Genomic DNA, 26,530 nt, shown 5'->3' with positions numbered 1-26,530 from the left:
TCCTTGAATGATATAAGACTGATGTTTGATGGGTGCAACTGTTCGAGAAATACAATAATCACACTTACTGTGTTTCAGGGCTAAAGGATAAAATGAAATGTCTCAAAAGTATGTTGAGGACTGATGGTTGTGGTGTTGTTACATGCATGCATTTGTGCATATTAGTGCTAGACACAAGTCTTGGTCTCGTTGTAGAGATACAGTGATCAGGTTACGATGGATTTCTCAAGTAACAACCTCGTAGCTTGATCACGATATCCCTATGACTTGAGGAACAGCAGGTTTCATTAATTTCCTTTGTTTCCCCTTTTTACATAATTTTTTTTCCTATCAGCTCTGCATGTGTCGTATTAGAAGGATGTGGAAATTATTTGCATGTGTTATGAATTTCCTCTGTCTGAGTTTGGTCATCCAAACAAATTGTATTGAATTAGGACATTAACCTTTCTAAGATTATTGACATCATCTTAAAAAATGAAGTCAGCTTTCGTATATGAGGATTCCCCTAATACATTCCAGTGTCAGTCTTCATAAGCATCAGCAACTTTACTGTACCAATTCTTCCTCCTTCCCTTTCTGATTAGCAAAAGGACTCTAAAGTTGAAGTCTTCCTCGAGGCTGTGAAATCAGAAACAAAATTATAAGATACGATTTCTTGCTGTGTGGTCCTGTTTCATACTACTGGACCATCCCAAGACAAACTCAGTTTTAAGTAACACTGACATTAGCTCACTTGTATATAATTCTAATAGCAGCTTGGTGGTGGCTGGGTGTCTAAAAAGTTTTTCTGCTAGATTTTTATGAAGAAAAATGCAAAGTAGTAAAAAATACAGCACTTTCAGTTACATGAATGCGTCCACACACACACACACACACATAGAGCTTTCCGGTGGACAACAGTTGAAAGCAGCCACATGGAAATTTCTCTCTCATAGAGGGAAATGTGTGCTTGTGTAATATAGAAACTTTTAATATATCGTAACAGCATAAACAAGCTTTCTTGAAATGTAAGTAAAGCTTTTCTTCATAGAATCATACCAAATTCTCTTCCATTTATGAAAATGTTAAGCCCAAATGAATTTAAAAATTTGGTAAGTGGTGAAATAACTCCATTCTTTATAGTGATCCCAAAACAAAGCAAAATGGGAAGCATAACAATTTTGAAGAATTAAGTGTTTTGGAGGGGAAGTGTTTAACATTGCCTTTTAGAGCTGGGTGTGTAAGTTAGATTATGAGACATTCAGGCTGTGGGTTCCCTGGGCAGCTGTGAGCTGGTAGGAATCACCTCTCCCACGTGGGCAGCTGTGTGAAGCCTTCTGGAAGTGACTTGACAGGTTGCATAAATGAGGGATGCCATTCCAGGAGCATCAGGGTGCTGGGACTGCTTGGCATTTTAAACACAGCTCTGATAGTGTATTCACAGTAGTTTGTGCCATCCCCAAGATCAGGCTGCTTAGCTAACCGGCACCAGTGCCAGCCAGCACTGGCAAGCTCACTCCAGAGTGAGCTTGAAAAACTGGGCTGAGAACTCATGCTGTGCTCAACTGCCCAACATTTGGATGCTGCTGAGATTCTAGGGATGTGAGGATAGAAAGAGCATGTGAAGTTCTTCAGGGAGCTTTTATATCTTATCAGCTATAAATAGGTCAGTGCCTGTCTTTAAAGAGCCTGTGTCTGCAAAGCCTAAGCACATGAGCTTAGAAGAGAGGCAGCAGGGTGAAATCCTTGTGTTGTGTACCCTGTGCTGAAAACGCTGTGTGAACTTTGTTGCTGAAGTATTTTTGACCTCCCTGCCTTCCCCACAGAGATCACAAGCGAGCACCAATGGAGAACTGTGCATGCAGCAGCTGTGTCATAGCTCTCCCAGCCTTCTGCAGTTTTCCCCCTTTTCTACGCCCTCCCTGTGCAGGAGAAATTGCTCATTCCTGATCAGATATTAGCAGGAAGGGTTGGATCTTTGCTTCGTGACTCCTGTTCATTGGATGTGGGGGATGTTGACACAGCTGTGGTTTTGAAAGAGGGGGAGAATACTGCCATGGCAAGTGCTCTCTGCCTTCCAGGCAGTTTATCTCTTGCTAAGAAGCCTATTTCTCCTAACATAAGACTTTCCATGCTTTGGAAATCTAATAGGGTAAACTGACTCTGTTGTGGGGTGAGAGAAGCCCATGGAAAGGATAGTGCTCTCCTGCCAAGGGTATTCAGTATCACATGAGACCGCAGAGTACCCTCAGCCTGGTAGTGTGGCAATTACACAGTTTTTCACATTCCTTCTCCTGCATCTTGGTTCAAAAAGTTTCCCCTAATCCTCAAAGTCCAGCCCACAAGAAATTGTGCTCAAGCTTTGCTGTGGGACTGAATTCACTCCCTGGACAAGGCAGCAAAGAGCACTGTAGGGCCCCAGCATGCATGTCCTTTTACTTGGCACCTTGAGCTTGTTTTGCTCCCCATCACCTCAGAGCAACTTCCTAGATATTATCCATGTTTACCCTCCCGGTCTGGAAGGAAGCCCACCCTTTAGGTGACAGTGCCTCTGGCCTCTTTTTCTAGACCTTGAGACCCTGTCTGCTGCCTTCCCCTTGTCTCCCTAACCTTCCAGGGGGCGGTCCCAGCCCCTCTCCTTGTTGTGGCAGGATGCATGACTTTGTCCCATCCTATAAACATCTGCAAGAACACTGTGTGGTGGTGTGTTCAGCATCCAAAGGCTCTCAGGACTCAGACAAAGAGATGTTTGATTCCATGAGCTACTGGAGGAGTATTCCTTATTTGGTACCATAATGTACTAAGCCTTAATGTTTTCTAACATCAAGAACCTTTGATCTTCAAACAGTGGAACAGGAAAATCTTGTTCTAGGAGCTGGGTGTTGTATGTGTTAATTTCCCCTTGATTCTGAAAAGAAGCCATGGCTCCCCATGCTCCGAGTGTGCCTTGTTTTGGGGGTTGCATGCACAGGTCCTTGCTGTGAATTTCTGTTCTTGGATGCTGTGACTGGATGTATCCATTTATATAAATAGTCTCTAGCTTTGTGTGAAACAGGAACCTCTGTGTGCAAGGTCAATGAGGAATTCCTCATCGCACCTGAATTTGTTTGATTTCTAGTGAGCACTTGACTGAATCACGGAGAAGTGACATCTGCTATGCTCTTAATACCTTTGCTCAAGCTCTCAACAACCCTGAGTATTACTGCTGATCCTGAGCAAAAAGTATTTTCCTGATAGCTGTTGCTGGTATTAAATTCAGTCATATTGCAGAAATGAAGATTGAGATTACACAAAACTGTTTCTGCTTTGAAGAAGAATAGCTGTATACTGCTGTGTCCTGCTGATACAGATAGTTTTACACATTTTCTGTACTCTTAGGTGTAATGCAGAAAAGATTTCTGGTTTAACTTTTAAGTTTGGGGATGTTTAGAAAGTTGATTAGATTGGGCATAGGATCTGTGCAGATTTGATCTAGATCAAATCTCTATAAGAATTCAGAGTTGGGCTTCTGGTTAACTTTCTAAAGTTATTCAAAACTATGCCTAAGCTATAGCTGGGGACTACTCCCCAAGCCTTGACCTACCATCTGGTACACTATCTGCTTTCATGCATCTCTTTGCATTTTCAGTTGACCTAATTAGCTACTTGACACGGTTTGAGTGGGACATGGCCAAATATCCCATAAAGCAGCCGCTGAAGAATATATCAGAAGCATTAGCAAAGGTAAATTGTACTCCAGATTTTAACATGTCATCATGAGGTAGCATGTCTTTTGGCTGGCTGTGATCCCTCCTCTCATGGCAGTCAGTGAGAGCTTTGCCTTTGGTTTGGGCAGGAGCAAGCTCAGAAGCACATACTTTTACTGAAGCAGTTGATATTATTTTAATTTCTACTGCAATAATAATGATGCATATATTGAAACCTATCCAGTCTGTAAGTATATAGCACTTTATCAGATTCACTAGAGTACACTGATAGTTTTCTGCACTGTAATCCCCTTCATTGTAATTTTCTTTTTTTTTTTTCATATAATGCCATATTATTCTCCACTTCGGAGGTGTTTTTTGTGAAATTGTTGGTCTGACATTAAATCAAATGCCTGCAGGCTGGATGAATTATTTACCCTGTCAGTTCATTCAGAAAGGCATGATGTGTTGTTGTTCAATGTAGGTAACAAATGAAACCATGAACTTGCCCCTTAGGTAGAGCTCTAGCACACCAACAGCAACAGCTGACTGAACCCAACTTTCTGCAGAGGCCTTTGCCCCAGGAGAGCTCTGACACCAGCTCCCTCTTGGCCCCAGGCTGGTGGTTTTAGGGGGACTGGCAGCTGTGTCTCTGTTTTAAGGTGCAGCAGTAGTGGGACAGGTGAGAACAAGGCCTCGAATACTGCACTGACTCTGTTTTTTCACTTTGGTTTAGCAAGTGACTCAAATAGAAACAGACCTAAAGGCCCGATCAGCTGCGTACAACAACATTAAAGGAAATTTGCAAAGCCTGGAGAAGAAAACCATGTAAGTATTTTGCACTGGGGATGCTGCTGCATGGCAGGGTGTGCTCACACCCATTGCTGTGCAGTGGACCACATGTGTTCTGGTGGGAACAAGTTTTCCATCTTTGGGACATGCTGAGCATGTAGAGACCCAGTGAAAACAGGTGGTGGGGTAGCTGGTGTCATCAGCATGTCTCAAAACTGGCTCAGGGAGAGTGAAGTTCCTAACAGGATTTTGTTGACAGTGTGAGCAGGCAGTCTTGGAAAAAGTCAAAACCGAATGCCCAGTTTTGCTCCGATGGGATTTCAGGGAGTCAGAAATTAGATGAGCTGTGTCAACTGGTGGATTCCTTTGCCACATGGAGCTGTGACTTATGTTCTGAGTGGCATTTGCAGAGCTCCCCAGGAAGGAAACAGCTCTGTCTTGCTTGATCCTGTACCTCACCAGCATCCCACTTATATTTTTGTTTTCTTTCTTTCCTTCTGTTGGTTCAGGTAATACACTGTTCGGGCTTCTCAAATGTTCTCTCTCCTGTCTTCATCTGCTTATGGTCTTTGCCTATGTCAGTGCTGATACCTGGGTTTTTTTCTAGGATATCACTGGGGAGAATGGTAAAATCCAGTAAGTAGTAAATTTAAAGCAACTTAGATGGTGCTGTGCAAGCCCTCACCCAACACATGCTCATATGTTTCCTACTCAGGATTGGCCACAGGGTACAGGGCAGAGGCAGCCTGCTGGCCAGGGCTCCAGCAATGTGAGGAGGGAGAAGAATGACGACCTTATGGCCAGGGGACAATCTTCCTCTCACCATTCCATCCACCTTTAAATGCTGACAACTCTGGTGTCCACCAGTGCCAGATAGCTGCCAGGGTTGAAAAAAGATCTAAAAAGTTACCAGCCAGTTAATTAATATTTAGACTGGCCCAGTGAACCTCAAACCAAAAACTACTAGTTTAGGTCCTTCTTCACTCCTACCCAGTGACAGGGAGGGCAGCTGCTCTTCTCTTACCCACCTAGTGCCTTCCAGCCATACACAGCCAGTTCTGGACATCTAGATGTCCTAGGAATTAATGTGATCAGATGGGCTTAGTCTGTGGAGACCTCCTGCAGGTTCCACCTGTGCACGAGACTGCTGCTCTCGCTGCCGTTCAGCAGGAGGTGTCTCAGTCAGTGTGCTTGTCCACGGCAGTCCAGGAATGCCAGGGTTCCTGTGGTGGCTTAGGTCCCTACTGACATGGGTCACTGCCTGCAGCATGGTCACACAAGCAGCTCAACAGGCTTCCTGAGAGAGCAGGTGCTTCCCACAAGATGTGGCAATGACTGGGAGCAGATGTGTACATCCCAAGCATTTACACCCTTACTGTAAAAACAATAACAGCAGAATGGTGTAATTTCACATGAAGGGCATAAACTAGCCATGTGCTAGTCACCAATATAATTTCCTTAGTGTTAATTACTTTTTGATTCTTTTAGTTGCAGTAAAAATAACAAAACAGCCATTTCAGAAGTGTAGCTGTGTCCTTTAGCCACCTCCTTCTGGGCCTTCTTCTACCCCAGTATATACTTACTATTAGCACCTCCACCCACAGCACATTGCCTCCAAGGTTCTGCTGCTGAGTTCCTGCTGCTGTTATTTTTACTTTGTCTTCTTCACCGTAGGGGAAATCTGCTGACCCGGACCCTGGCAGACATAGTGCACAAAGAAGACTTTGTTCTGAATTCCGAGTATCTTATCACGCTGCTCGTTGTGGTGCCAAAGTAAGGCAACAGTGTGTGCACACACTCCATGTGGCATTGAGTCCCAGGCCTAAGCACGGAACTGGGCAATAGCAGGTCAGGTTGGGGCAGCTCATGAGTGCCCTTACTGGGACACAGGTGAAACCCTTAGCAAAGAAGAAAGAACAATTTCTGCCAAGAGTGGTGCTGGCACAAAAGAAGGAGACAAAAGACTGTGCCAAAACTGGAGCAGGACAATTGGGATGTAGGTTTTTCATTGTTACAAGTGGGTTCTCAATCAGTCTCCTGATAGGAATAGTATGAGCTAAAAGAAAAACAGATTCTTACTGCAGCATAGCCAGTTTCTAGAAGGAATTAGAGCTGTCCCACTCACGGTCTCTGCTGGCTGTGCTCTTGTAAGTGCCTGCACAAAGGATGCCTGCCACCAATGATGAAGTTACACTATGTTCTCCTCAGAGCCCTACACAAAACTTTTCCTCTCCATATAGCCCTGTCCCAATATACACATACAGCACCATCACTCTTCTGTCTGTGAAAACCAGGTTGCAAAAAGCTATCTGAGGTAAGTTTGTTGGGTTTATTGTCTGAGTTTATTCACCCTAAAAACAGACGTCTCTCTTTGCAAACTCTGACCATCCCCCTGTTCCCTTTCTCTCAGTGCTGGCACTTGCCATGAGTGCAGTCTAGCACCAGATCAGCGCTGGGATTGCACGCAGCAGATGTAGCACACTTACCTGTGGATCAGGGCAGCTTGTGCAGGAGTCCTGGAGCATGGGACACTGTGTGGCAGGCTGGAAGTGTGTGCCACGTTCTTCCCCCCATCAGCTTCCTGATGTTGACCCTTCCTCAAGCCAAGATCCAAACTGAAGACTGAGAGTGTAGCACTGAGGGAAACATCTCAGCTGGTGACTAGGAGAGGAAAGGATAGGAGAGGCTTAATGTATCTTAATGACATAACCCAGCACAAAGAGCTCAACCCTTCTACCCTAAGTTATTAGCTTAATTAGCTACATATGTCAACATTTGCTGTCCAATATATAGTATTTATTTACTGTGCTTTGTTTTGTGTTGCTCAAAGGTCAAGCTACATACAGTGGCAGAAGACCTATGAATCACTCTCGGATATGGTAGTGCCTCGCTCCACCAAGTAAGTGAAATTCAAAATTCAGCTCCCTGTTTGTTTCAGAGATTCCTGTCATGTTTCAGCCCCTTAAATTGGTGGATCCTGGAGGAAATCCCTAGTCTAATGCATAGGCTCTGCATTAACATATTTGCAATTCAAATAGAAATTAGTTTGTTGAAGGGAAGTAGGGATGAAAGAACAAAAGTCAGTTTCTTTACAATTAGCTTGTTCCCTTTTCCAGTAATCTGTTTCTTTCTGCTTTCAACCAGGCTGTTGCTTCATTTTGTGTAAAACAGGCAATTTATTACATTAATTGAGGTATAGTTCAGACACGTGCAATCACATAGAGTTTTGTGGAAAGTATTTTATAAAAAGATCAACCACTAAATTTGCATTAATTGCTTCCTGTTGTAGGATAGAATAATTCAGCATACTGTCATTTGCACTAGTAAATGCCATATTAACTCCTCCTTTCACCTGGGGTGAAAAATCTTTCCTAGGACTTAAGTATTCCACTGCTCAGCTCACACAGAACATGAGATTGGGTCCGGGGCACAAGAACTGAGTATTACCTGAAATGGAGAAAGTGGAAAGCACAGAGAAAGAAACAAACTATTTGCTACTGCCTGTCTCAAAACCACAAGTGCATGTAAAGGTGGGGGAATATTACCAGGAAACACAGAAAAATCAGGCAGGCAGAATGTGTGTATACTACAGTGGGTTCAGGAACTAAACTAATTGAGTTTTGCATTGGAGATAGAGTAGGCAGTGCAAGTAAAGTCATTGTTCCCTGTTTCAGTCACAGCAGTTTCCAAAAAGCAGGGTATTGTTCAGTATCATAAATGAAAATAAAAAGAATTGCAGAAGGGGAAGGCGAGGTAGGTAAAAAAGGCATGAGGGATTTGCCATGTCAAATCATAGCAGTGGATTTCCCTCCCACAGAATGATTGCTGAGGATGCAGAGGGAGGACTCTTCACTGTGACCCTATTTAGAAAAGTGATGGATGACTTCAAGGCTAAAGCCAGGGAGAACAGGTAAGAAGCACTGACTGCTGGGCATGGCAGGCTAGCGAGATGAGGGTAAGGTGTGGCTTGCTGTGTGTGCAGCATGCTGAATCCATCACTGCTTTTAGGACTTCTTGACTGCTTGGGCTGCTGTTGGTCCTAAAGCCACTGAGAAGGCAGGGTGGGAAGGAGCTTTGGTAGCAGAATCAGTAGTCCTGTTCTATAAGCTCCAAGTTACAGATCCTGGAATTGTACTTTCTGCTCTCATACTGCTGACAGCAGGAAGCTGGCTTTCTGAGGGTGACTTCAACTCCCACCCTCCACATGCTTTTAACTTGTTAAATGGATAGCAGCTTCCCACACTTGCTTCTCCAGGAGAAAAAGAAATGAATGTGCATATTGCCTGGACTACAGCTTGTGAGACCAAATGCCATTCCATTGCAGGTTCATGGTTCGAGAATTTTATTATGATGAGAAGGAACTGAAATGTGAAAAGGAAGAGCTGATGAAATTAGCTTCTGACAAAAAACAACAATACGTAAGTGAGCACCTCATGAGCTGATGGCCCGCATAGTGGTGGCCTTTGCTACCAGCATTTGCCTAAGCATCTCACTCAGAAAAAGCTTTGTGGTTCCAACAATCTCCAGCGAGCTCCATTTAGCCCATAAAACTGAGGCACGGGATAAATAACATGTTTTGCCCAAGGTTACTTGAGTTTCTGATAGACTGGGAGCCACTATCAGGCTGCCTGGGAACTATCCCAGCAGCCCACAAGGGCCTCAGTGGCAGCGTTGGCTGTGGAGCTGCTTCACTCAGTGAGGGGATCACAGCACTATTCTGCTCTCACAGGGCCCCTTACTGCGCTGGCTGAAGGTGAACTTCAGTGAAGCATTTGTGGCTTGGATTCACGTGAAAGCCTTGAGAGTTTTTGTTGAATCTGTCCTGAGGTAAGTGGGTAAACACAGAGTGCAGGCAGAGATTCCTGGGGAAGTCAGACGTACAGCTCTCTTCCTGGTCCAGTTCCTTTGTGGGAGGAACCCTTACACACCTTGTTTTGTCTTACACACTTCACTCCAGGAGCTCACAGGAGACAATACAGATGTCCACCAAAAAGGTGACATATGAATCTGATGAAAAACTATTCTTTGGGGGCACATACAGGGAAGGGGAAAACAGAAAGAGACTGTTTAGTTGACTTTTGGCTTCAAAAAGAAAATGCTTTCCAATAAGGAGGCAGCATTGTTTCTGCAACAGACCACCAGCTGGCATGCCTGGAGGCTGAGGAGGGAGAAGGGCAGGAGCAGACAGCTGTGCCCCTTCCCAGCAGATGATCGTATATGTTGTATTCCGAGGTATGGCCTCCCTGTGAATTTCCAAGCAATGCTGCTGCAGCCAAATAGGAAGTCTGTAAAGCGCCTGAGAGACGTCCTGAACGTGGTCTTCAAACACCTGGATGAAGTTGCAGCAGCAAGTATAATGGATGTATGTATTTGGACTGCAAGTACACAGGCTGTAGCTTCTCTCAGCTTAGCTAAATGAACACTTCCACTGTCCTGGGGTTAGAGCGTGCATCTCCTCACATCTTGCAATGCTAAGAGCCCTGGATGCAGCTCTAATCCCACCTCGTTACCAACTGGATTAGAGTAGGCTCAGATTATGAGGCAGATGCATAGAGATTGCTTACATTTTCTGTTGAAGCATCTGACGTTTACAGCTACCAGAACAAAACAGGTCAGCTCAATTATGGCTGTTCCTCTACATAAAAAGCTTAAAATCTACTATAAACATTCAGATCAACACAAGCAAGAAAAATTAATTTGGAACTAAATCCTAGGACTGTGACACCTCTGTCCCCTGTAAAAGGCTGTCATTCATAAATAATGGCCTTCAGCAAGCAGCAGTACTTGCGTTCTCCTCCCCATATCTTGAATTACAATTCAAAACAATTTAGGCTAAAGCAATGAGCTAGCAGGCCTTCAAAACAGCCTAAAACCGGCAAGCACGAGTCCCACTGCAGGAAGGGGGGACAGAGATGAGCTGCTCTAAAGCTGAAGCACACAAAAATGCTACAAGTTCGTGACATAGCACAAGCATGCATTCTCAATGCTAACTACATTAGGCAACCTGAAACAAGAAGCAGAGCAGATTCTCAGTGGTGAATTCCCCACCTTAAGCATGGCAAATACAAAGTTCCATTGCACCTGTGGGAGAGGAGCACAAAAGCAATCCCCTGCAGCTTGGGTTACTGGTACTAAAGCCATTACTTCCTTTTGCAGCCTGGCATGGACATCCCTGGGCTACAACTGAGTAATCAAGAATACTATCCTTACGTCTATTTCAAGATTGACCTCAGTCTTCTTGACTGCAGTTAAAGAATTGCTCAAGCTTCATCTATTACTTTTCAAGCCTCTCATGTTACTGTAAAACAATCTTTAGCTGCTGAAAGTCAAATTATAATGCAGATGCTGTAGTAGGATAATCTTCCTACCACTTCTAGTAATTTTTACAGTGACTACAATATAAGCATCTCTTATTCATAGCTTTACAAAAATATATTTCAGAGGCAGAAGTACTATGGTAGTATTTATTTTTTTTTGGTAAAGTACAAAGATGGAATATCTATTGGACTTGAAATAAAACAATTTAAAGTGTGGTGGCTAATGGATCTACTAGGTGTATACAGTCCTCTTTTTCTAACAAAGCAAACTTAAAAAAATCCAAACAGAAAAAGTAGAAAGCATCAGAGCAAAGCCCAAAGTTCCTTTAATTTAACAAAAAAACCAAAAGCTTAAGAGGAAAGATCCTCAAAAGTGCTGTGGAACTTATCATAATATGACTTACAGTCCCAAGTACTCATGAGTTTAGTTTTTGCAAAGGTATTTCAGTTAGAACAGTTCCACTAGAGCTCATCTGCTGGGATGACTTAAGAGCTGGAGCACATCTCCTGCATGGAATCAGCAGTTACTGCTGCCTGCCTGTGGTTTCGACACTGCCTTTCATCGGGGTGAGCTATGGGCAATCTCTTACAGACACAAGATGACAAATATCCTCATTATGTTATTTCCTTGAAAGAAGGGGAATCTTTCAGCTCTTTCATTCCTTATTTATAAACAAGCTGATCACATCAGGGTCACTTCACTAGACACCAATATACAAGACATGGAGAGCAATAAAATAATTGTACTTTTATTAAAAAAGCAGCAGTAAACATCCCTATTCCCAGTCCTGATTCCCCTTCCAAGGAAATAGCAATTCAGATCAAAACAATGCCAGATGGGAAGTGAAGAAATATTACACAATTTGCTGGAGACAGCACCAGGGTGGTTTTCTGTTAGCACCTGGAAATCCTTACACCCTAAAACATGGATTAGCTTCATCACTAATCCAGGGGAAAGACCAACAGCTCCCAGCATCTCTCATTGCAGCAGCAACCCCACTTCCAATGTATAAATGATGTTATGAAGTCTGGCACAAAGAAAGAGAAAGCCCCTGAGAAGGAATAGGAAAAGGAAGACTGAAGAGCATTTAAACTAAGATTGTCCATCTTACCAGGCTTTAGGCCAAGGAGGTGGTTTAGGACTCCCCTCTGCACAAGCCTCTCTATTCTACAGTTCACTTTCAAGAGCCATCCAAAATGGGACTGCTTGTATTATGTGTACCTTTCTTACTCTATACAAGACTAACACTGTGTGTCAAAAAATATTTTATTCTTTAATTGAAACAGAAGCTGAGCAGGTTCCACCTCCATGAAAAAAATTACAGTTAAAATTGGTTACACTAACAGCCTCCAGTAACACTCAAACAGCACATTATCAACAAAATAAAAACCAAGATGTTCCGAAGAAATATCCATGTTGTCCCCAAAATATTTGTTACACAGAATACAATCAAGTTTACTGGTTATGACAATTCATAGAATTTCTGCAATGTTTTCTTGAGATGCGTACAGTCCACTGCTGCAGTGCATCCAATAGCACAGTGTGTCATGTGCTACTTCTCCATGAAAAGGCCACTGAAAAATCTGTCTGATTGTGATCCAGGCTGCAAACTGCTGCGCAGACTTTCCCAAGAAAAGAAGTTTCCTGAAGATCTCACAGCTCATCTTTATCCCAGTCGTCCAGATCCACATCACTGAGATCAATGTCATCTTCAACTGGAAGCTGTGAAAAAGAGAAGGTTTTGAGTACATGTTTAGAAGCGCTTAGTGCCAGGAGATCCCTGAATTGGAAAGATTCTTACTTCATCCTGAGAGTAAAGCTCTCTCCTGTTGTCTCTTTCATTCATAAAGCTCCAAGTGCACTAAGCACAGGACAAGTGATCAGAGTTTAGACTAGGAGATTGTTTTTTACTCATCAAAATACTCCAGGTGAAGGCTATACAAATAAACTATGTACCAAATTACTACCATGTTGCATGTTTTTATCAATCTGAAGTAGATCAAAGGACTGCAGTAACTTTGGTTTTTACAGCAATGTTGAACCTTAAGAAGGTAGACTTAAGTCACCATGTTATTTATTACACAGGCTTTACCTGACAAGCTTTCCGGCATTAAGACCTTGATGGCAAGGTCAGCACATTGCAGAACCCAAGTCTCCACAACACTGGGGTCTTGAATACATGCACTACTACCACCCTTAGTCAGCACTGGTAATACATTTCTGCCTCAAGGGATCCAGCTTTCAGATCACATCCTAACAGTCAGGCAGGAACATCTGATCCACAATGTCAGATGGTCAATGTGCCATTTGGTCTGCTGGCAGGATTTAGATAATGGGAAACCATCAACACAACTTGCCACAATCTTGTACAAACAAGAACTTTCACACTAACAGGTGTTAGTTACTCTATCTTGTCACTTCTGCACCCAGCAATGCCTCAGCACTTTCAGAAATGGAGCACCTCTTACCTCACCATCTTTGCCATCCCAAGGTTCAACTGAATGAATTTTGGGGAAAGCTCCACCACCCACTGGTGCTGTAGAGCCACGACCAACGGAGAGTTCCCTGAGACAAAACAAGTAAAAGTTAAATTTAAGAAATTCCTCCAACCTCTATCCACCTGGAACAAAACCTGCTTCAGATAAAAGGAAGACAACTTTAAGATTTCATCTCTAAGTAAATCTAAACTGTCTGAATGCAAAAACTTCAAGAAGCAGAAAATGACAGAGCCCTTAAAGCAGCATTGAAAATTTACAATTGGATGCAAAGACATCTGTGATTTACACTATTTCATATTTCAGCAGTGTAAAAATCACAGATAAGTGCAGCCTCTTTAACAGTTTATCACTTAAGGTATCTCCAATGGGAGCCTGTAATTCTAGTTCTGGAAGTCACCTGCAAATGTTAGTGGGAATCACCAGTGATCTCCATTAGTGGAGAATTAGCCTCCATGGGTTCCAAAGTTCCTGCAACACAAAGGGTGTGAGGTAACCAGCTTCTGTTTGAGACACTCCATCCTGCGCTTGCTAGTTAGGCTTGCTCAAAAAGCCCAGCATTAAAATCCTGAGGAGCTACTCCCTTTGCATCTTTCAGAAGCAAATAAGACTGTATTAGCATTCCTCCCTAAGTGGAGTTCACAATTTTTATGCTCTTCAAAGTGCCAGTTTCCTTACTTGTGGTTTACACTGCTGAGACAGCCTATTAGGCTGCACAAGCTGCCTACAGCAGCTGAGAGAATGGAATGGCCAGCCACACCAGCTGTGATTATACTGCTTTCTCTAGGCAGCACAGCTGAGCTGAAGTGTCAAGTAAGAGATTATTCTAGCATAGTAGGCTGTGTGATAAGACAATACCAAACCAATTACCTAATGCAATATATGCTGTTAAACTGGCTGTTGTGTCCTGGAAACACCATCCAACCTCACCCAGGAGAGGCTTCACTAAGGTGGATTTTACAGACTAAGAAAATTTGTCATGTCTGACAAAAGCAGACACTTCTCTCGTGTGCATTAGTACAAACTGTCTGGTATTTCTCTTCTTCCATCTGAATCCTGAATTTTACTTGATGCTCTAAGAACGTTTCTTTTTTCAGCATTTAGAAGAAAGTCTGATCACTTTCACAAGTAAGAGTATTAGCACTGATTCTATTAATCCAGCAGGAACTGCATTCAATTAATGTGCTTCTTATGGCAAGGTGGGGAGAGGCTGTTGCAGTTGCTTTTGCAGTTCTGGCTGTTCTCTGCCATTCTCCAAGGACAGACATGGAAGTAACACTGCTAAATGTAAGGTCTCAAGGGCTCTTGCATAACTTACGGCAGCTGGTGCTTTACCTGGAAGCAGAGTTCCCAATTCACTTTGACCGCACTAAAGTAACAGTTTAAGTTTAGCTGCTCTGTTTCAGTGCTGACCTTCTGTCATCCTCTCCACTTCCTCTCCCTATTCCATTCTTCCCCCGCACTGGCTCTTGCCCAGCTACACAAGAGGCAGTTTCAGGGAACTTGTGCTGAGCAGTGAGCTACTGACTTTTTGGATGGATTGTTTCAGCTCCCCCAATCAATTTATCAAGTGCTAGGAGAATGGAAAGGTGGCAAGGGGAAGACAGGACTAGACTGAATTAGAAAGATGAACAGCAATATACAGAAGCTCAGGAACTTCAACAGCACCCATTTAGATTCCCACAATGGGAACATTCCCATTACTAAGGACTAGTCAGAATGCACCACTTGAATTAAACGAAATTCATTACTAAGTTATTTCTTAAGTTACCAGAGAAACAGAATTTTTCAACATCAAAGCCCACTTCTATTTTCAACAGTTTTACTAAAACTACCTATCTTAAGTCTAAATGGCCAACTTAATTCTGCACACCACAAAAAGGTAATGACTGCTTTATTGCAATCCCCACTGAAGCCATCCCTTTCCTCCACTGAATTCTCATTATCTTAGTTCTCTTAACTGTGCAAGTCTTGTCTGATCCAGGAGAGTCTGCTTGTGGTTTAAAGAGTCATAGCCCCAGTTACAGGCAGATTTAAGTCACTTGAAGATTTCATACCTGAGAAACTCATTAATCCCTTGCTCACTGAATGATCCTTTCAGAAGGGCAAATTTCATCTTCCGAGCATTAACAGCTGCCATTGCTGGATACCCAAAGCCTCCAATCCCCAGAGAGCTCTCAAGATCTGACTGAGCACCTGCTTCTGTCCACAGCCACCTTGAGGAAAAGATGAAATAGAAAATTAATAATCAGGATAGGCACTACAATTATTTTCAAATCACACATATCCTGCAATCCTGCAGAGTTCAAGCAGGGCTCTGTATTGCCCTTGACACTTTCAAAGTCAGCAGGGAAAAGGAGGGTCCTGATCGTGAACCTTGCAACAGAAGAAAGCCCCCTCTCAGAAGCACCTCTAGGCCAGTCCCACCCACACAGCCACTGTAAGTTGAGTAAGAACAGCCACCAAACACAGTGCAGGGGAAGAACTGTGTTACCATCCTGCACAAACTGCTACACTTTAGCTGGTCCTAAGGAAGGTTTTTAAGTACTCAAGTCACAGATGGAAAGATTACAAAGTCCTGCCCAAATATCACTATAGAGGATTTCTAGCTAAGGACACTCAGTATTTGTTCCTCACTCAGGTCTCAGTTCCTCTAATGCTTAGCAAGTCCTCTAAGGAACCTCTGAAATGAGCCAATCTCAGCATTTTCCCCCAGGCTTTCATCCCATTTTTCTCCCTTTCACAGCATTCAGTGTGACAGAACAGCTCTCACTTTCCTGGTAAGTCCTGGAGATCCTAACCTGCACCTGAGAGAAGGAGGAAAGGCATAGCCTGCTGGCCTGTTTCTTTGACAGCATGAAACTGGTTAATAAACTGCAATTTACTTGTTTTTTTGAGAATTCAACAGTCACACTGGCAGACTAACTGACCAGCAGCGGACAGTAAAAGAAACCTCCCTAAAATACTTTAGTATTCAGGACAAGAGTAAAAGATGCTTAATCTCATTAATGCTTAGATATCACTTGTAAATGCAGAATTTGAGAGGTGGATGAAAATTTAAAAAAATTGGTTAAGGTCACAACATCCCCTTCTCCAGTAATTAGTGAAATATCAAGATATGCTACCCTGAACAAGGAACAACTCCTTTCTGTAGCTAATCGGGTATCATACAAATTTTATCCCGTTACCCCCAGAAATGCTCACTTCTTTTCCAAGACAACCAGTGAACAATGACACTTACCCCCACATTTTCTTTTTGTATTTTTCAGCCATTTTTAACATGACATCCAGGTAAGAATTTCTCCCTGAAGCTCCTGTTTGTTAGACAGAATTGGACAAGTTAAAAAACACAACTACACGCTTTAGGTGACAAATTCATACAAAAGTCTGCTTGCTTGTATGTGTACCTGTGTCAAGAATATGAGGCAGGACAGAAATGATGCAGAGCTGATGAGCATCACAGGTACTCTTCAGAACATCCTCACTAATTATCTAGACAAAAGCATTAGAAAGTCAATTACAGTAAGACTTGGTCCTTCGGTTGTGACTGCACTTCCCTCCAACAGCCTAATAACTCTATCCTACAAGGTAGTAAGTACTGAAACAACTTGACACAAGAGCTTACAAGTCTCTCCTACTTCAGTGGTCCCCAGCACAAGAGTAATTTACAAAGAGTTCACAAAGTCTTCTGTTGAGCTTTGGAGCAACAGGAAACTAAGCAGTACCAAATAAGGCTTACAGAAAGCACAGTCAGATGTCACTTCTTGCTCAAAATCACTATCCTTGCCCGGGGCTAGAAAGAGCAACCGCAGGCCTATGTAAATGCCTGTGAGCACAAGGAGAGCCAGCAGAGGCAGCCTTTGCTGTGGATAAGAATGTTCAAGCAACAGTAACAGCAACACTGGTTTTGTGGGATCTGTCTCAAAAGGGAATTGATCGAGTGACCTACACCAGTGGTCTCCAACCTTTGATTGTGCATCCCACCGGTAAATAAATTTCTAAGCATGGAGCCCCTGATATATATAAATCAACTATATGCATATGCACATACATCAACATGCATTGCTGTATTAATATTAGAAAGCATACAAAATAAAAAATTTAGAAGGGTAAGAAGATGAAATAAGCACCATTTAAAAATATCTTTAGGTTTATTAATAGTGCAAATGCTTTTTGTTTTTTTCCTTCCTACATCCCAATGGACTGTCTTGTGTGCACCTCACTTTAGAGACAAGTGATCACCATTTCAAATCTACCAACAGCAAGCTGAAAAAAGAAGTCGCCTTACAGAGGGTGGAGTTTTTTGAACAACAAGCAAAACTACTCATCATGCGTCTCCTAACAAACACTTTACAAATTACAAGGCCATGCCCTCTTATTGGAAGAAAAGAGGTGGGGCACAGAACCCAACTTTTTCACTCCTCAAGAGCAGATTCAGACCCCCTGGCACCATCCTGTCAATGCCTTCACTGTATCAATTCTGATAGCCCTCCAGACAACAACAAATTTACAGTAGAAATGAACATTCAGCTTTTTGTTATTTAAGACTTGTCATCCTTCACTTTCTGGGGCAAAACGGTGCACAAACACCACACTTAGGCAGTTTTATTTAGAGTTCATATAGACCTGTAAAAACTGCTGCCAAGAGTATGATAGAAAAGCAGTTTGAGAAAATGATGTAGAGGTACCTCCAGGAGCTCAGGTGGTGGTGCATTATCAGAAAACAGATCCAGAGCACGAGCAATGATGTCAGATCTAGTTCTCCCACCATCATAATCAACAGGGTCTTCTCCTTTCTGGAAGATTTTAATGGTGGGAAATCCACGAATCTGCAAGACAAGTTTAACCCATCAGCTCAAATAAACCTGAATATTTATGGTGGAAATTATCTGCTTGTCTGATGTGTTCTAGATTAAGAGCAAGGGAAGAGATTCAACACCTTTGTGTATCAAGTCTCATATGTTCTGACTGAACTTGAATTTTGTAGCTTCCTACCTTTGCAACCATTCAAAACAAGGGTAATGTACGCTATAACCCTGCTTTGGGGTTTTGGCCTGATGAACCAGCAAAGGTTTCATCTCAATTTAGATGCACCAAGCAATGCAGGTGTAAGTACCATGAGGACTATCTTTACACTTCATATCTATTAGACATTAATTTCCTGATTCGTCTGTGGGGGAACAATACTGTGCCTATATGGCAACAAGTGGACTGTATGCTCCTTCTGCTACACTTCCAGTAAATCTTGCTCAATGTTTCCCTTCACTGTCAGTCATGTGCACTTAGAGGGAAACTACACAACACACTGTAAGCTCCGTGGACTGTACTACAAATCCGAGTATCTGCTCTCTTTTGGCAAGCAACACACCTCATCTGGCCAGCTGATATTGTCTGAGTGATCCCTGATAACTGGCTGCAAGGGTTCCAGAGATGCCCAACCAGCCTACAGTCTGAAGAGAGAGACCTCTTACTCCAGATGATACAGGTACACAAGGTCTTATGGAAATAAACAGCCTTTCTCCTCAGCAATATCCAAGTTAATTCTTTTCCTCTCTCTTCATTGATTTATATTGTTACTGACATTCATGAATTATTTGTGGGAAAAAAACTGAATGTGTCACTTATTTTTAGCACAAAACATTTAAGTAGTACCAGATTAAGGAACAGTTCAGTAAGGATTGAAGAGAAATCTGACTTGGTAGAGATGGAAAGGCAATTGTAACCACTGCAAAGCACACTCACCCCATATCGGCTTGCCAGCATCTGATTGACTGTTGCATCTACTGCAGCCAGCTTTACTTTTCCTTTTGTTTGATCCTTCACCTCAGTGGCAGCAGCTGCCCATTCTGGCTCCAGGCTGAAAAACAGAGAGTACAAGTGTCCTAAGCTCTCTCAGAGCTAGCAAAAGTACACCACACTTCAACATTATGTAGCATGTTTTACTCAAGAAAAAAATTCTCTTGCTGAGAATGACAGCTAAGAGGGTTATCCAAACAAGACTGATGTCCTGCATCTGAAGGAATGAAAAGTTTAATATAGCTTCTGGATCTTATTTCTACTGATAACTGGGAATTTTACTGCTAAAGATTGCAGCCAGAGCAGCACCAAGGGGCCCTGAGCAGAAGCCCACACATTTTTGTTAGATCACCTCACAAAAAACCTCATTTCTGGTATACCAGAGATGCAAGGTCTCTTTTAGGGGATTAAGGGTGTTACACAAAACAGGCACTAACAGGAACTGAATTGTTGAAGAAAAACCTCATTTACTTTTTGCAGTGCCCACACCATGGGGCATAAAACTCCACCATCCACACATCATCACTATTTATGACATTCTTATCAAAGCTGTCATCAGTCAGCTCAATCACATCCTTCTTATCTCCACCTCCGCTCTGCCGGCTCTGTAAGAAACAAACAGACCCTCGTGTAAGAAGTAACCAAAACTGGTCTCCCACACAGGCCAACTCCTGTGTGTCACATTGCACCAAATTATCTTTATTTGAGCAAGATACAAAACAGGCAGTGTTAGGTCATACAACTTTCCCTTTTTAAAACTGACAGTACACACAGCCTACTCCCCACAGCACTTTCAAAACACAGCAAATGAACCTTCTCTTGAAAAAGGAGAAATCAGGTCAAAATGACCACCAAGAAGATGTGGGAACACTTTCTCAGTTCTTCATGCTCTGATCTGTCCATGAACAAAGTGCTCTCCAACCCCTACCTCTATCTCTAGATAGACTTGGTTCTAACCAAGTTCTGGTTTCCAGGCAAAACAAACATGGGGGAGCATGATACACACTACAGGGTAAAGTCCACCCAGGTCTTCTATCTGGCCACCCTGAGGATGTCAGACTGTACCCTGCACCATGATTTAGAAAGAGTAGTAGGACCCAGAAGCTTTTCAATTTACCTTCAGGGAGAAATCCAGCAAGCCAACTTCAGAAAAACACTACCAAATTAAAAAACCTTAATCAGTCTAACTTAGACTAGGACTAGGCAAATGGTACCTCCACCACCTGGAGAATAGCGCTAACAGGAACCCCAAAGTTCAAAAGGAGATGCACCTGGGGAGTAACAGCCCCATACACCAGCACACACTCAGAACTGATTAACTGGAAAGCAACTTTTCAAAGAGGAACATGAGTGTCCTGGTGGACAAGCTGAACATGAGCCAGCACTGTAACCCTGTGGCAAAGGTGTCCAACAGCCTCCTGAGCTGCACTAGGCAGAGTTGCCAGCAGGTCTGAGGAGGGAATCTTTTCCTCTGCTCAGCACAATGTGGAACACCTGGAGTGCTGGGTCTACTTCTGGGCTCCGCCACAGAACAGGCATGGACACACTGGAGGAAGTCCAGCCAGAGCTGATTAAGGGCTTTAAGCATCTGACATCTGACGAGAGGGTGAAGGAGAGCAAAGAAAACAAAGGCAGGCTCTTCTCTGCAACAAGAGACAAAAGGGATGAAGTTGAAATTAAAGAAATACCATTCTATGATTCCATAACCTAAAACATAAGAGAAAGGATTTCTACTGTGAGCATGGTCAAACATTGGAACAATTTCCCCGGAAAATGCAGTCCATTTGGAGTCTCAGTTCTTGGAGACACACAACTTTAAGGAACACAGGCCTGAGCAATCTGCTCCAGCTGGCCCTGCACTGGGCAGGGTGCCTGGACTAGATAAAACTCCAGACATCCCTTCCAATTCTGTGACTGAGTTGGAAGCTTTGATCTCCTGTACAAGACAGTCTCCAGTTGAAAAACAAACACATTTTCCCTCAAATACCTGTTTTCCAGAACTGTATCCTCCACTTCTGCCACTAAGACGTTCTTTCACCAGGGACCGAAGAGCATTCAGAGCAGCATCGACAATAGCATCACTTGTCCTGCCACCTGCAGTGCAGAAAAATAGGTGATCAAACCATCAAAAGGCCAGTTTAAGGTGTGCTCCGAACTTAATTACAAACTTAATCCTCCCTCACCCTAATGACCTATCAGGAAAAGCAGGACTGGGCTATGAGCGATACAATACTAGTGGTGGGACATCTGACTTAAACACAAGCAGCAGGACTGACTTCACTACACCTTTTCATTACCTGGCTTTTCTGAGGAGGGGTGACTCTACAGCAAGCTCCAAATAAACAGGAAGAAAGGAATAATTCCTTCAAATTGCCTATCAAGCACCAACTATGAACTGCAGGTGGGACTGTTAGACAATGCTAAGACATACACAATTTGGTCAAACCACTCCCACACATCTGTCTCTCAGTTACTGCAAGAACTAGACAGGAAGGAAACACCACACAACACAGCTACCATAATTACTGCATTCAGGGAAGTTTTTAGGCATGCAACATTTAAAAGATCATCACATTTACCCTGATAATCCTCTGCTTTGTTTTTGTTGGCTCCAAATATCTTGATAGTAGGAAACCCTCTGACTCCATACTGTCCACCCAAGGACTGATGTTTATCTGCATCTACTGCACCCACTTTCACTACACCCTGCAGAAACAAAACAAAAAGTGACACCTAAGACTTCTACAGTGATTTAATACCTTTTATACTCTCTGCTGGGGGCACAAGGGAAACAGGGAAGAGAGAGCGACAGTTACTAGGACAGCAACAGAATAGTCAACAGAAGAGAGGTATTTCCCCCCACGAGCATACAGAACACTATAAATGTCCACTTCTTCCTTCAGTGTGACAAAATAAATTTTAAATTGTTTGGGCCATTATTTAGTTGGGTTTTTTTGTTTGGGTTTCTTAGAAGGAGAATATATATATATATTTTACATAGGCAAGAGTTCAGCTAATCATGACATGACTAATTTTTCTATAATTAAAAAAACAGTCAACACCAATGGTTTACAAAGCTGTTTTCAGTCCTAGAGAACAGTAAATGGGAATTCACAGGGACACAACTGACTTTCTTCCTCTACAATTCAATGGCTTCTTTTAAAAAGAATACAACAAACCAAACCAAGCAAAAATCCTGGATTTCAAGTTTTCAAGTGCCTGAATAACACTCCTCTGGCTAGACAAGTATGATTAAAGTGATAATGGTTTTAAGGACCAAACCCCTCCATGTTCCCAATCCAGATGTCAAACAGCCAAACTCTCTTCAATCCACTTCCACAAGCACATTTGAAAGCCTAAACTTACTTTTAAAGCTGTTGCTGCTTTCTTCCACTCAGGGGTTAGCCTTTGACAATGACCACACCTTTTAGAAAAAAAAAACCAAAAAATGGTAAATGTCATTCAGATCTGACAACTATTTCACAGTCATTCACAGCAAACTGTAGGAGACTGAGGATTTACTCATGAAGAGAAGAGACTACACCACAAGATCACATCATCGCTCAGGCTTCTGAAGAAAAACCTCCACATTATATAGACCGCAGCAACACTAGAAGAGGCACAGCAAGGCTTCCCCTAAACCCCTCAGCCCAGACACAGTCCAGCTGTTGCAACAAAAGGCCACTTTCTTCAGAATGTGGAGCTTTGGATGGCAGTATCACAGAGGATTTGTACAATGACGGAATATATATATATCACCAGAATTTAAATGGAATAGACTCCGTACTCTGGACCTGAGCAGAACAGGAGACAAAGAGAGATGCTAAATTAAGATGCACAAAGCCAGTATTTTTCAATGGAAATTGGAAATTTTAAGTGTGATATCAGATCTGTGCTCTCACATCAGAATTACGCTCAGAAACACAGAAGTGAGAGACCTTCTCATTTACCTACTGCACTTTAATCAGTCATTTTAATACTAATTTAACCAGAAAAATTGAAGTAGAAAAATGGCATATAAGATTTTGCTAGCAGACCCTATTTGCCAAATTGAAATGCCAATTCCTGCCTTTTTCCCCCATGAAAATATTTAAAACAGGAATCACAGGTACAGCTATTTTGCCAGTCATGTGACCATCAAAATGACAACTGTGCTGTCAACAGCTGAATGAAACCTTGAGCTGATCAGCAGCAGATTCCTGTGCTGCTCCTCTGTGATTAGAGCAAGCAAGTACACAGCTGCAGTTCTTACCATGGGGCATAGAACTCCACGAGCCACAGGCTCTCGCTTTGGATGACCTCCTTGTTGAAATTAGTTGGTGTGAGCTCTATCACATCATCACTGGCTGAATATAAACCATTAACTGCCAGGAACAAAGTGCAGCTCACTGTGCCTACAATGAAAAGCAAAGACATCAGCACTCCTGTTGAACATCCATGCCTCTCCTGTTGCCACGGCTAAATCTCCCCACTCTTTGCAAATCAGCAGTGGTGGGAAGGGATTCCAGTTAGACCAGATAAAAAAGGAAGTTAAGGCAAGATAGATGCTCTCCCTCCTCACTTAAAACATGATTCCATAGGATCACATAAAATAGGGTCTGTGCCTAAAGCTAGCTTGAGTTATGCCACTCCTGTTACGGCTCTATAGAGAGACTTGTGTCAAAGCTCCTACCCTAACTTTTGCTGGTACCAGACCACCAGAACTTCTCCAGGGATCCCCACAATCAGCTATGTTTTCTTCCAGTTCTCATAGAAACTCCTAAGCCAATTGTTCAAACCTCTTGCACAGCAGGCACTCAAACACATCTTTTATAGGATCACATCATGCAGGACTGTCCCAACTAGGTTTGGCACAGTTACACTGATTTTAGGACAAGCACTTGATGCACTGGTAGTGCATCGTTCTTGCTCATGAGGATCTTAGTCTACCATTGATTTATCTCTTTAGCATAAAGAGATAAATCAGTGGAGAATAACAGCTAAATCTCTCTGGTTAATAACTCAAGCACTCTGAGAATGCTAAAAAAATAACATTAAAAGATAGAAGGAAATTGCTTTCTCTTATAGCTTTGTACTTCTGATAATTTCTGGAAGTTATTATTGCTTCAGACTTTGTACATAAAATCTCATAATCCTTCCTTCTACCTAGTCAGGGAGATTGAGAGATGACTTGATGAGAGATGACAAGCATCTGTGTAACAAAAACCACCCAACAAAAGACTTTTCTTAATCCACTAAAGACTGGAGGGAGCAAGAGCTCAGACACCCAGGTTAGAACCAGACAAAAAATAGCTTTACTGCAAGTGGTTAACTTGAATGGGAAGCTGCACAGTCTCTCTCAAGACTCAACATGAGAGAAAAACAGGTCAACGATGCAGAAATGCTACAGCACATGGTATACAGATTGCACAGCATCACCTACACTTTATCAGTCCCACACAATTAAAGCTGGTTTCATTACCCCTATTCTGTAGGTGAGTGAAGATGACAGAAGTAAAATCTTCCACATTACTCAAGCAGAGATCAGGACTGAAATGCCACACTACAACCCAGTGCCCTATCCACTGCACCACTACCCCATCCTAATGGTTTCTTCTAGAACGAGGACTCAACCCTTTTCTTCTGGGGTGATCAAAATCGGTTTCCACCATCAGATGTACGAGTTAGATTGGCTCTGTCTCTTCAGGACGCCCATACACAAGCTGCACTTCATCAGCATTGATCAACTGACTTCGAGGAGATCCATGGCTGTCACAGCATGTTACGGTGACCTACAGAAGCAGCTGCTGCTGGGGTAGAGTAAGAAAGTAAGGATGGAAAAAGTTCCTTGAATGTTACAGTCACTCTCAAGAGAAAAAATCTCCTCTAGACAGAATAAGACCATTAAATTGAAATCAGCATATTCTGGCTTCACCTTTTAGGCGATCTCTGGCAGAATACATTCAGAAGATGAAATTCACTCAGCCATTTCTGTCCCTTCAAAGAGAGAAGTTCTAGCTTATACAAATACATCTGCTAAAGAGAACTCCCAAAAGAAAGTACATGGTGAAATTCACCTAGTCACCTATCACTGCATTTTTTTAAAACTATGAGTCATGAACTGGTGGCATAACTTTCTACAGTGAAACATTCAAGGTTTAATTCAACTTCAGCAAAGGAAAAGATCATTTTCCTGCAAGCATCTACGACAGATAAATGCAAATCTGACCTTATTATTAAGGAAAAAACAAATAGATAATCTGATTTCAAAAGCTGTTTTCTAATGTAAGCAAATCACATAGACAGAAGCATGGATAAACCAGCTAAGGCAGCTCCACGCTGGTATTACTAGTCCTAATTGAACCGTAAAGTTGCAAGTCTGGAGATCTATTTAAAAAAGCTTTTGTCACGGGATGATGATAATGATGCTGCGAACTTCCTCCTACAAATACCCCGTCCTGCAGCAGTGCTCGATGTGCCGGAGCTCACGCATCCCTGCACACGTGCGCTCGGCGAGCCACGGCCTGGGGCAGAACTCCCGACACCTTCGGCGTTTCCATCGAGGGGCCCGAGTGGGAATCGTTTACCAATTCCTCCGGCACACAAGAGGCAGCAGCAGGGGCAGAGGAACACCAGCTCCCCTCGGACTCCTCCGTTTGACCTCGGTCACTGCTCTCTTGCTGCCCTCAAAGCACCAGATCGCAAGGCAGGGCAGCCAGGCACGCACAACACCGCCGCTTACTCAAATCAAAGAGGGTCTTTTAGTAGGGTGAGAGATAACCACGGTTTTCTTTTCTTTTCTTTTTTTGCTGCTGGGATCTTTAGGACCTTAGAATCTCTCTACTTGTGCTTCGCTAACCCACCGAGCAATGCCCGCCCCCGCGGCACAGACCGGCCACAGCCGAGCCGCGACTCCGAGCACTGCCCCCACAGAATCCATGGGGTTGGGAAAGACCTCTGAGATCCAGTCCAGCCCATGACCGATCACCCCCTTGTCAACCAGACCACGGCACTGCGTGCTACCTCCAGTCCTCCCTTAAACACTTTCAGGGACGGTGACTCCACCACCGCCCCGGGCAGCCTGTTGTAATATCTGATCACCCTTTTTGTGAAGAAATTCCTCCTAATGTCCAATCTAAACCTCCCCTGCTGCAGCTTAAGTCTATATCCTCTAGTCCAGACAAGCTGTCTGGGAGAAGAGGGCGATTCCCACCTTTCAGAAGGCTCTCCGCTCCGCCCGCCGCCCAGCAGAGCGGCCGCACGGCCCCGGGCCCCGATCCCCCCCGCCACGACGGGGCCCGCAAAACCGGGGAAAGCGAAGCCGCGTCCCGCCGTGTCCCACCGCCTCCTCAGACCTTCCCCCGGGCCCTCACGGCTCCTACCCCACCACAGCCGGCCCGCGCCGCACACCCCCATGGCTGCCCCGCTCCCTCGGCCGCTGCCGCCGCCGCCACGGCCTGCGCGCCGCGCCCCGCCCCGCCCGCG

The 26,530-nt window shown here is 43.3% G+C and overlaps 2 protein-coding genes across 4 annotated transcripts in view; one reads left to right on the top strand and one right to left on the bottom strand.

The window, feature by feature from the left end:
* ATP6V1C2 (ATPase H+ transporting V1 subunit C2) overlaps positions 1–11,104 on the top strand; it is a 19,771-nt gene extending 8,667 nt beyond the window's left edge. Inside the window, exons 4-12 of one of the 3 annotated variants that reach the window (XM_042033011.1) lie at positions 3,608–3,702; positions 4,402–4,493; positions 6,132–6,230; positions 7,288–7,356; positions 8,275–8,367; positions 8,782–8,875; positions 9,187–9,284; positions 9,690–9,819; positions 10,614–11,104. In XM_042033011.1, the coding sequence (XP_041888945.1) occupies positions 3,608–3,702; positions 4,402–4,493; positions 6,132–6,230; positions 7,288–7,356; positions 8,275–8,367; positions 8,782–8,875; positions 9,187–9,284; positions 9,690–9,819; positions 10,614–10,709 (866 nt within the window). In that variant the 3' untranslated portion in view covers positions 10,710–11,104. Of the gene's footprint in view, positions 1–3,607; positions 3,703–4,401; positions 4,494–6,131; positions 6,231–7,287; positions 7,357–8,274; positions 8,368–8,781; positions 8,876–9,186; positions 9,285–9,591; positions 9,820–10,613 lie in introns of those variants that run through there. The other 2 variants (XM_042033012.1, XM_042033013.1) reach the window with 2 other exon arrangements.
* PDIA6 (protein disulfide isomerase family A member 6) lies at positions 10,908–26,515 on the bottom strand. The gene is made up of 13 exons (XM_042033010.1): positions 26,428–26,515; positions 23,319–23,460; positions 22,433–22,490; positions 21,646–21,772; positions 21,054–21,160; positions 19,538–19,671; positions 19,013–19,127; positions 17,959–18,099; positions 16,678–16,762; positions 16,512–16,584; positions 15,328–15,486; positions 13,244–13,340; positions 10,908–12,497 (listed from the first exon to the last, which is right to left on the bottom strand). Exons 1-13 carry the CDS (start codon positions 26,459–26,461, stop codon positions 12,429–12,431), a joined length of 1,341 nt encoding a protein of 446 aa, XP_041888944.1. The 5' UTR covers positions 26,462–26,515; the 3' UTR covers positions 10,908–12,428.
* Between the last annotated feature and the right edge of the window lie 15 nt (positions 26,516–26,530).

This window comes from Corvus kubaryi, unplaced genomic scaffold, assembly GCF_017639235.1.
Source record: "Corvus kubaryi isolate FWS band 111438036 unplaced genomic scaffold, C.kubaryi_AGA036_p1.0 37354, whole genome shotgun sequence".
NCBI lineage: Eukaryota > Metazoa > Chordata > Aves > Passeriformes > Corvidae > Corvus > Corvus kubaryi.
The sequence above is the reverse complement of the archived record's forward strand: the minus strand, read 5'-3'. Positions and strand labels throughout refer to the sequence as shown.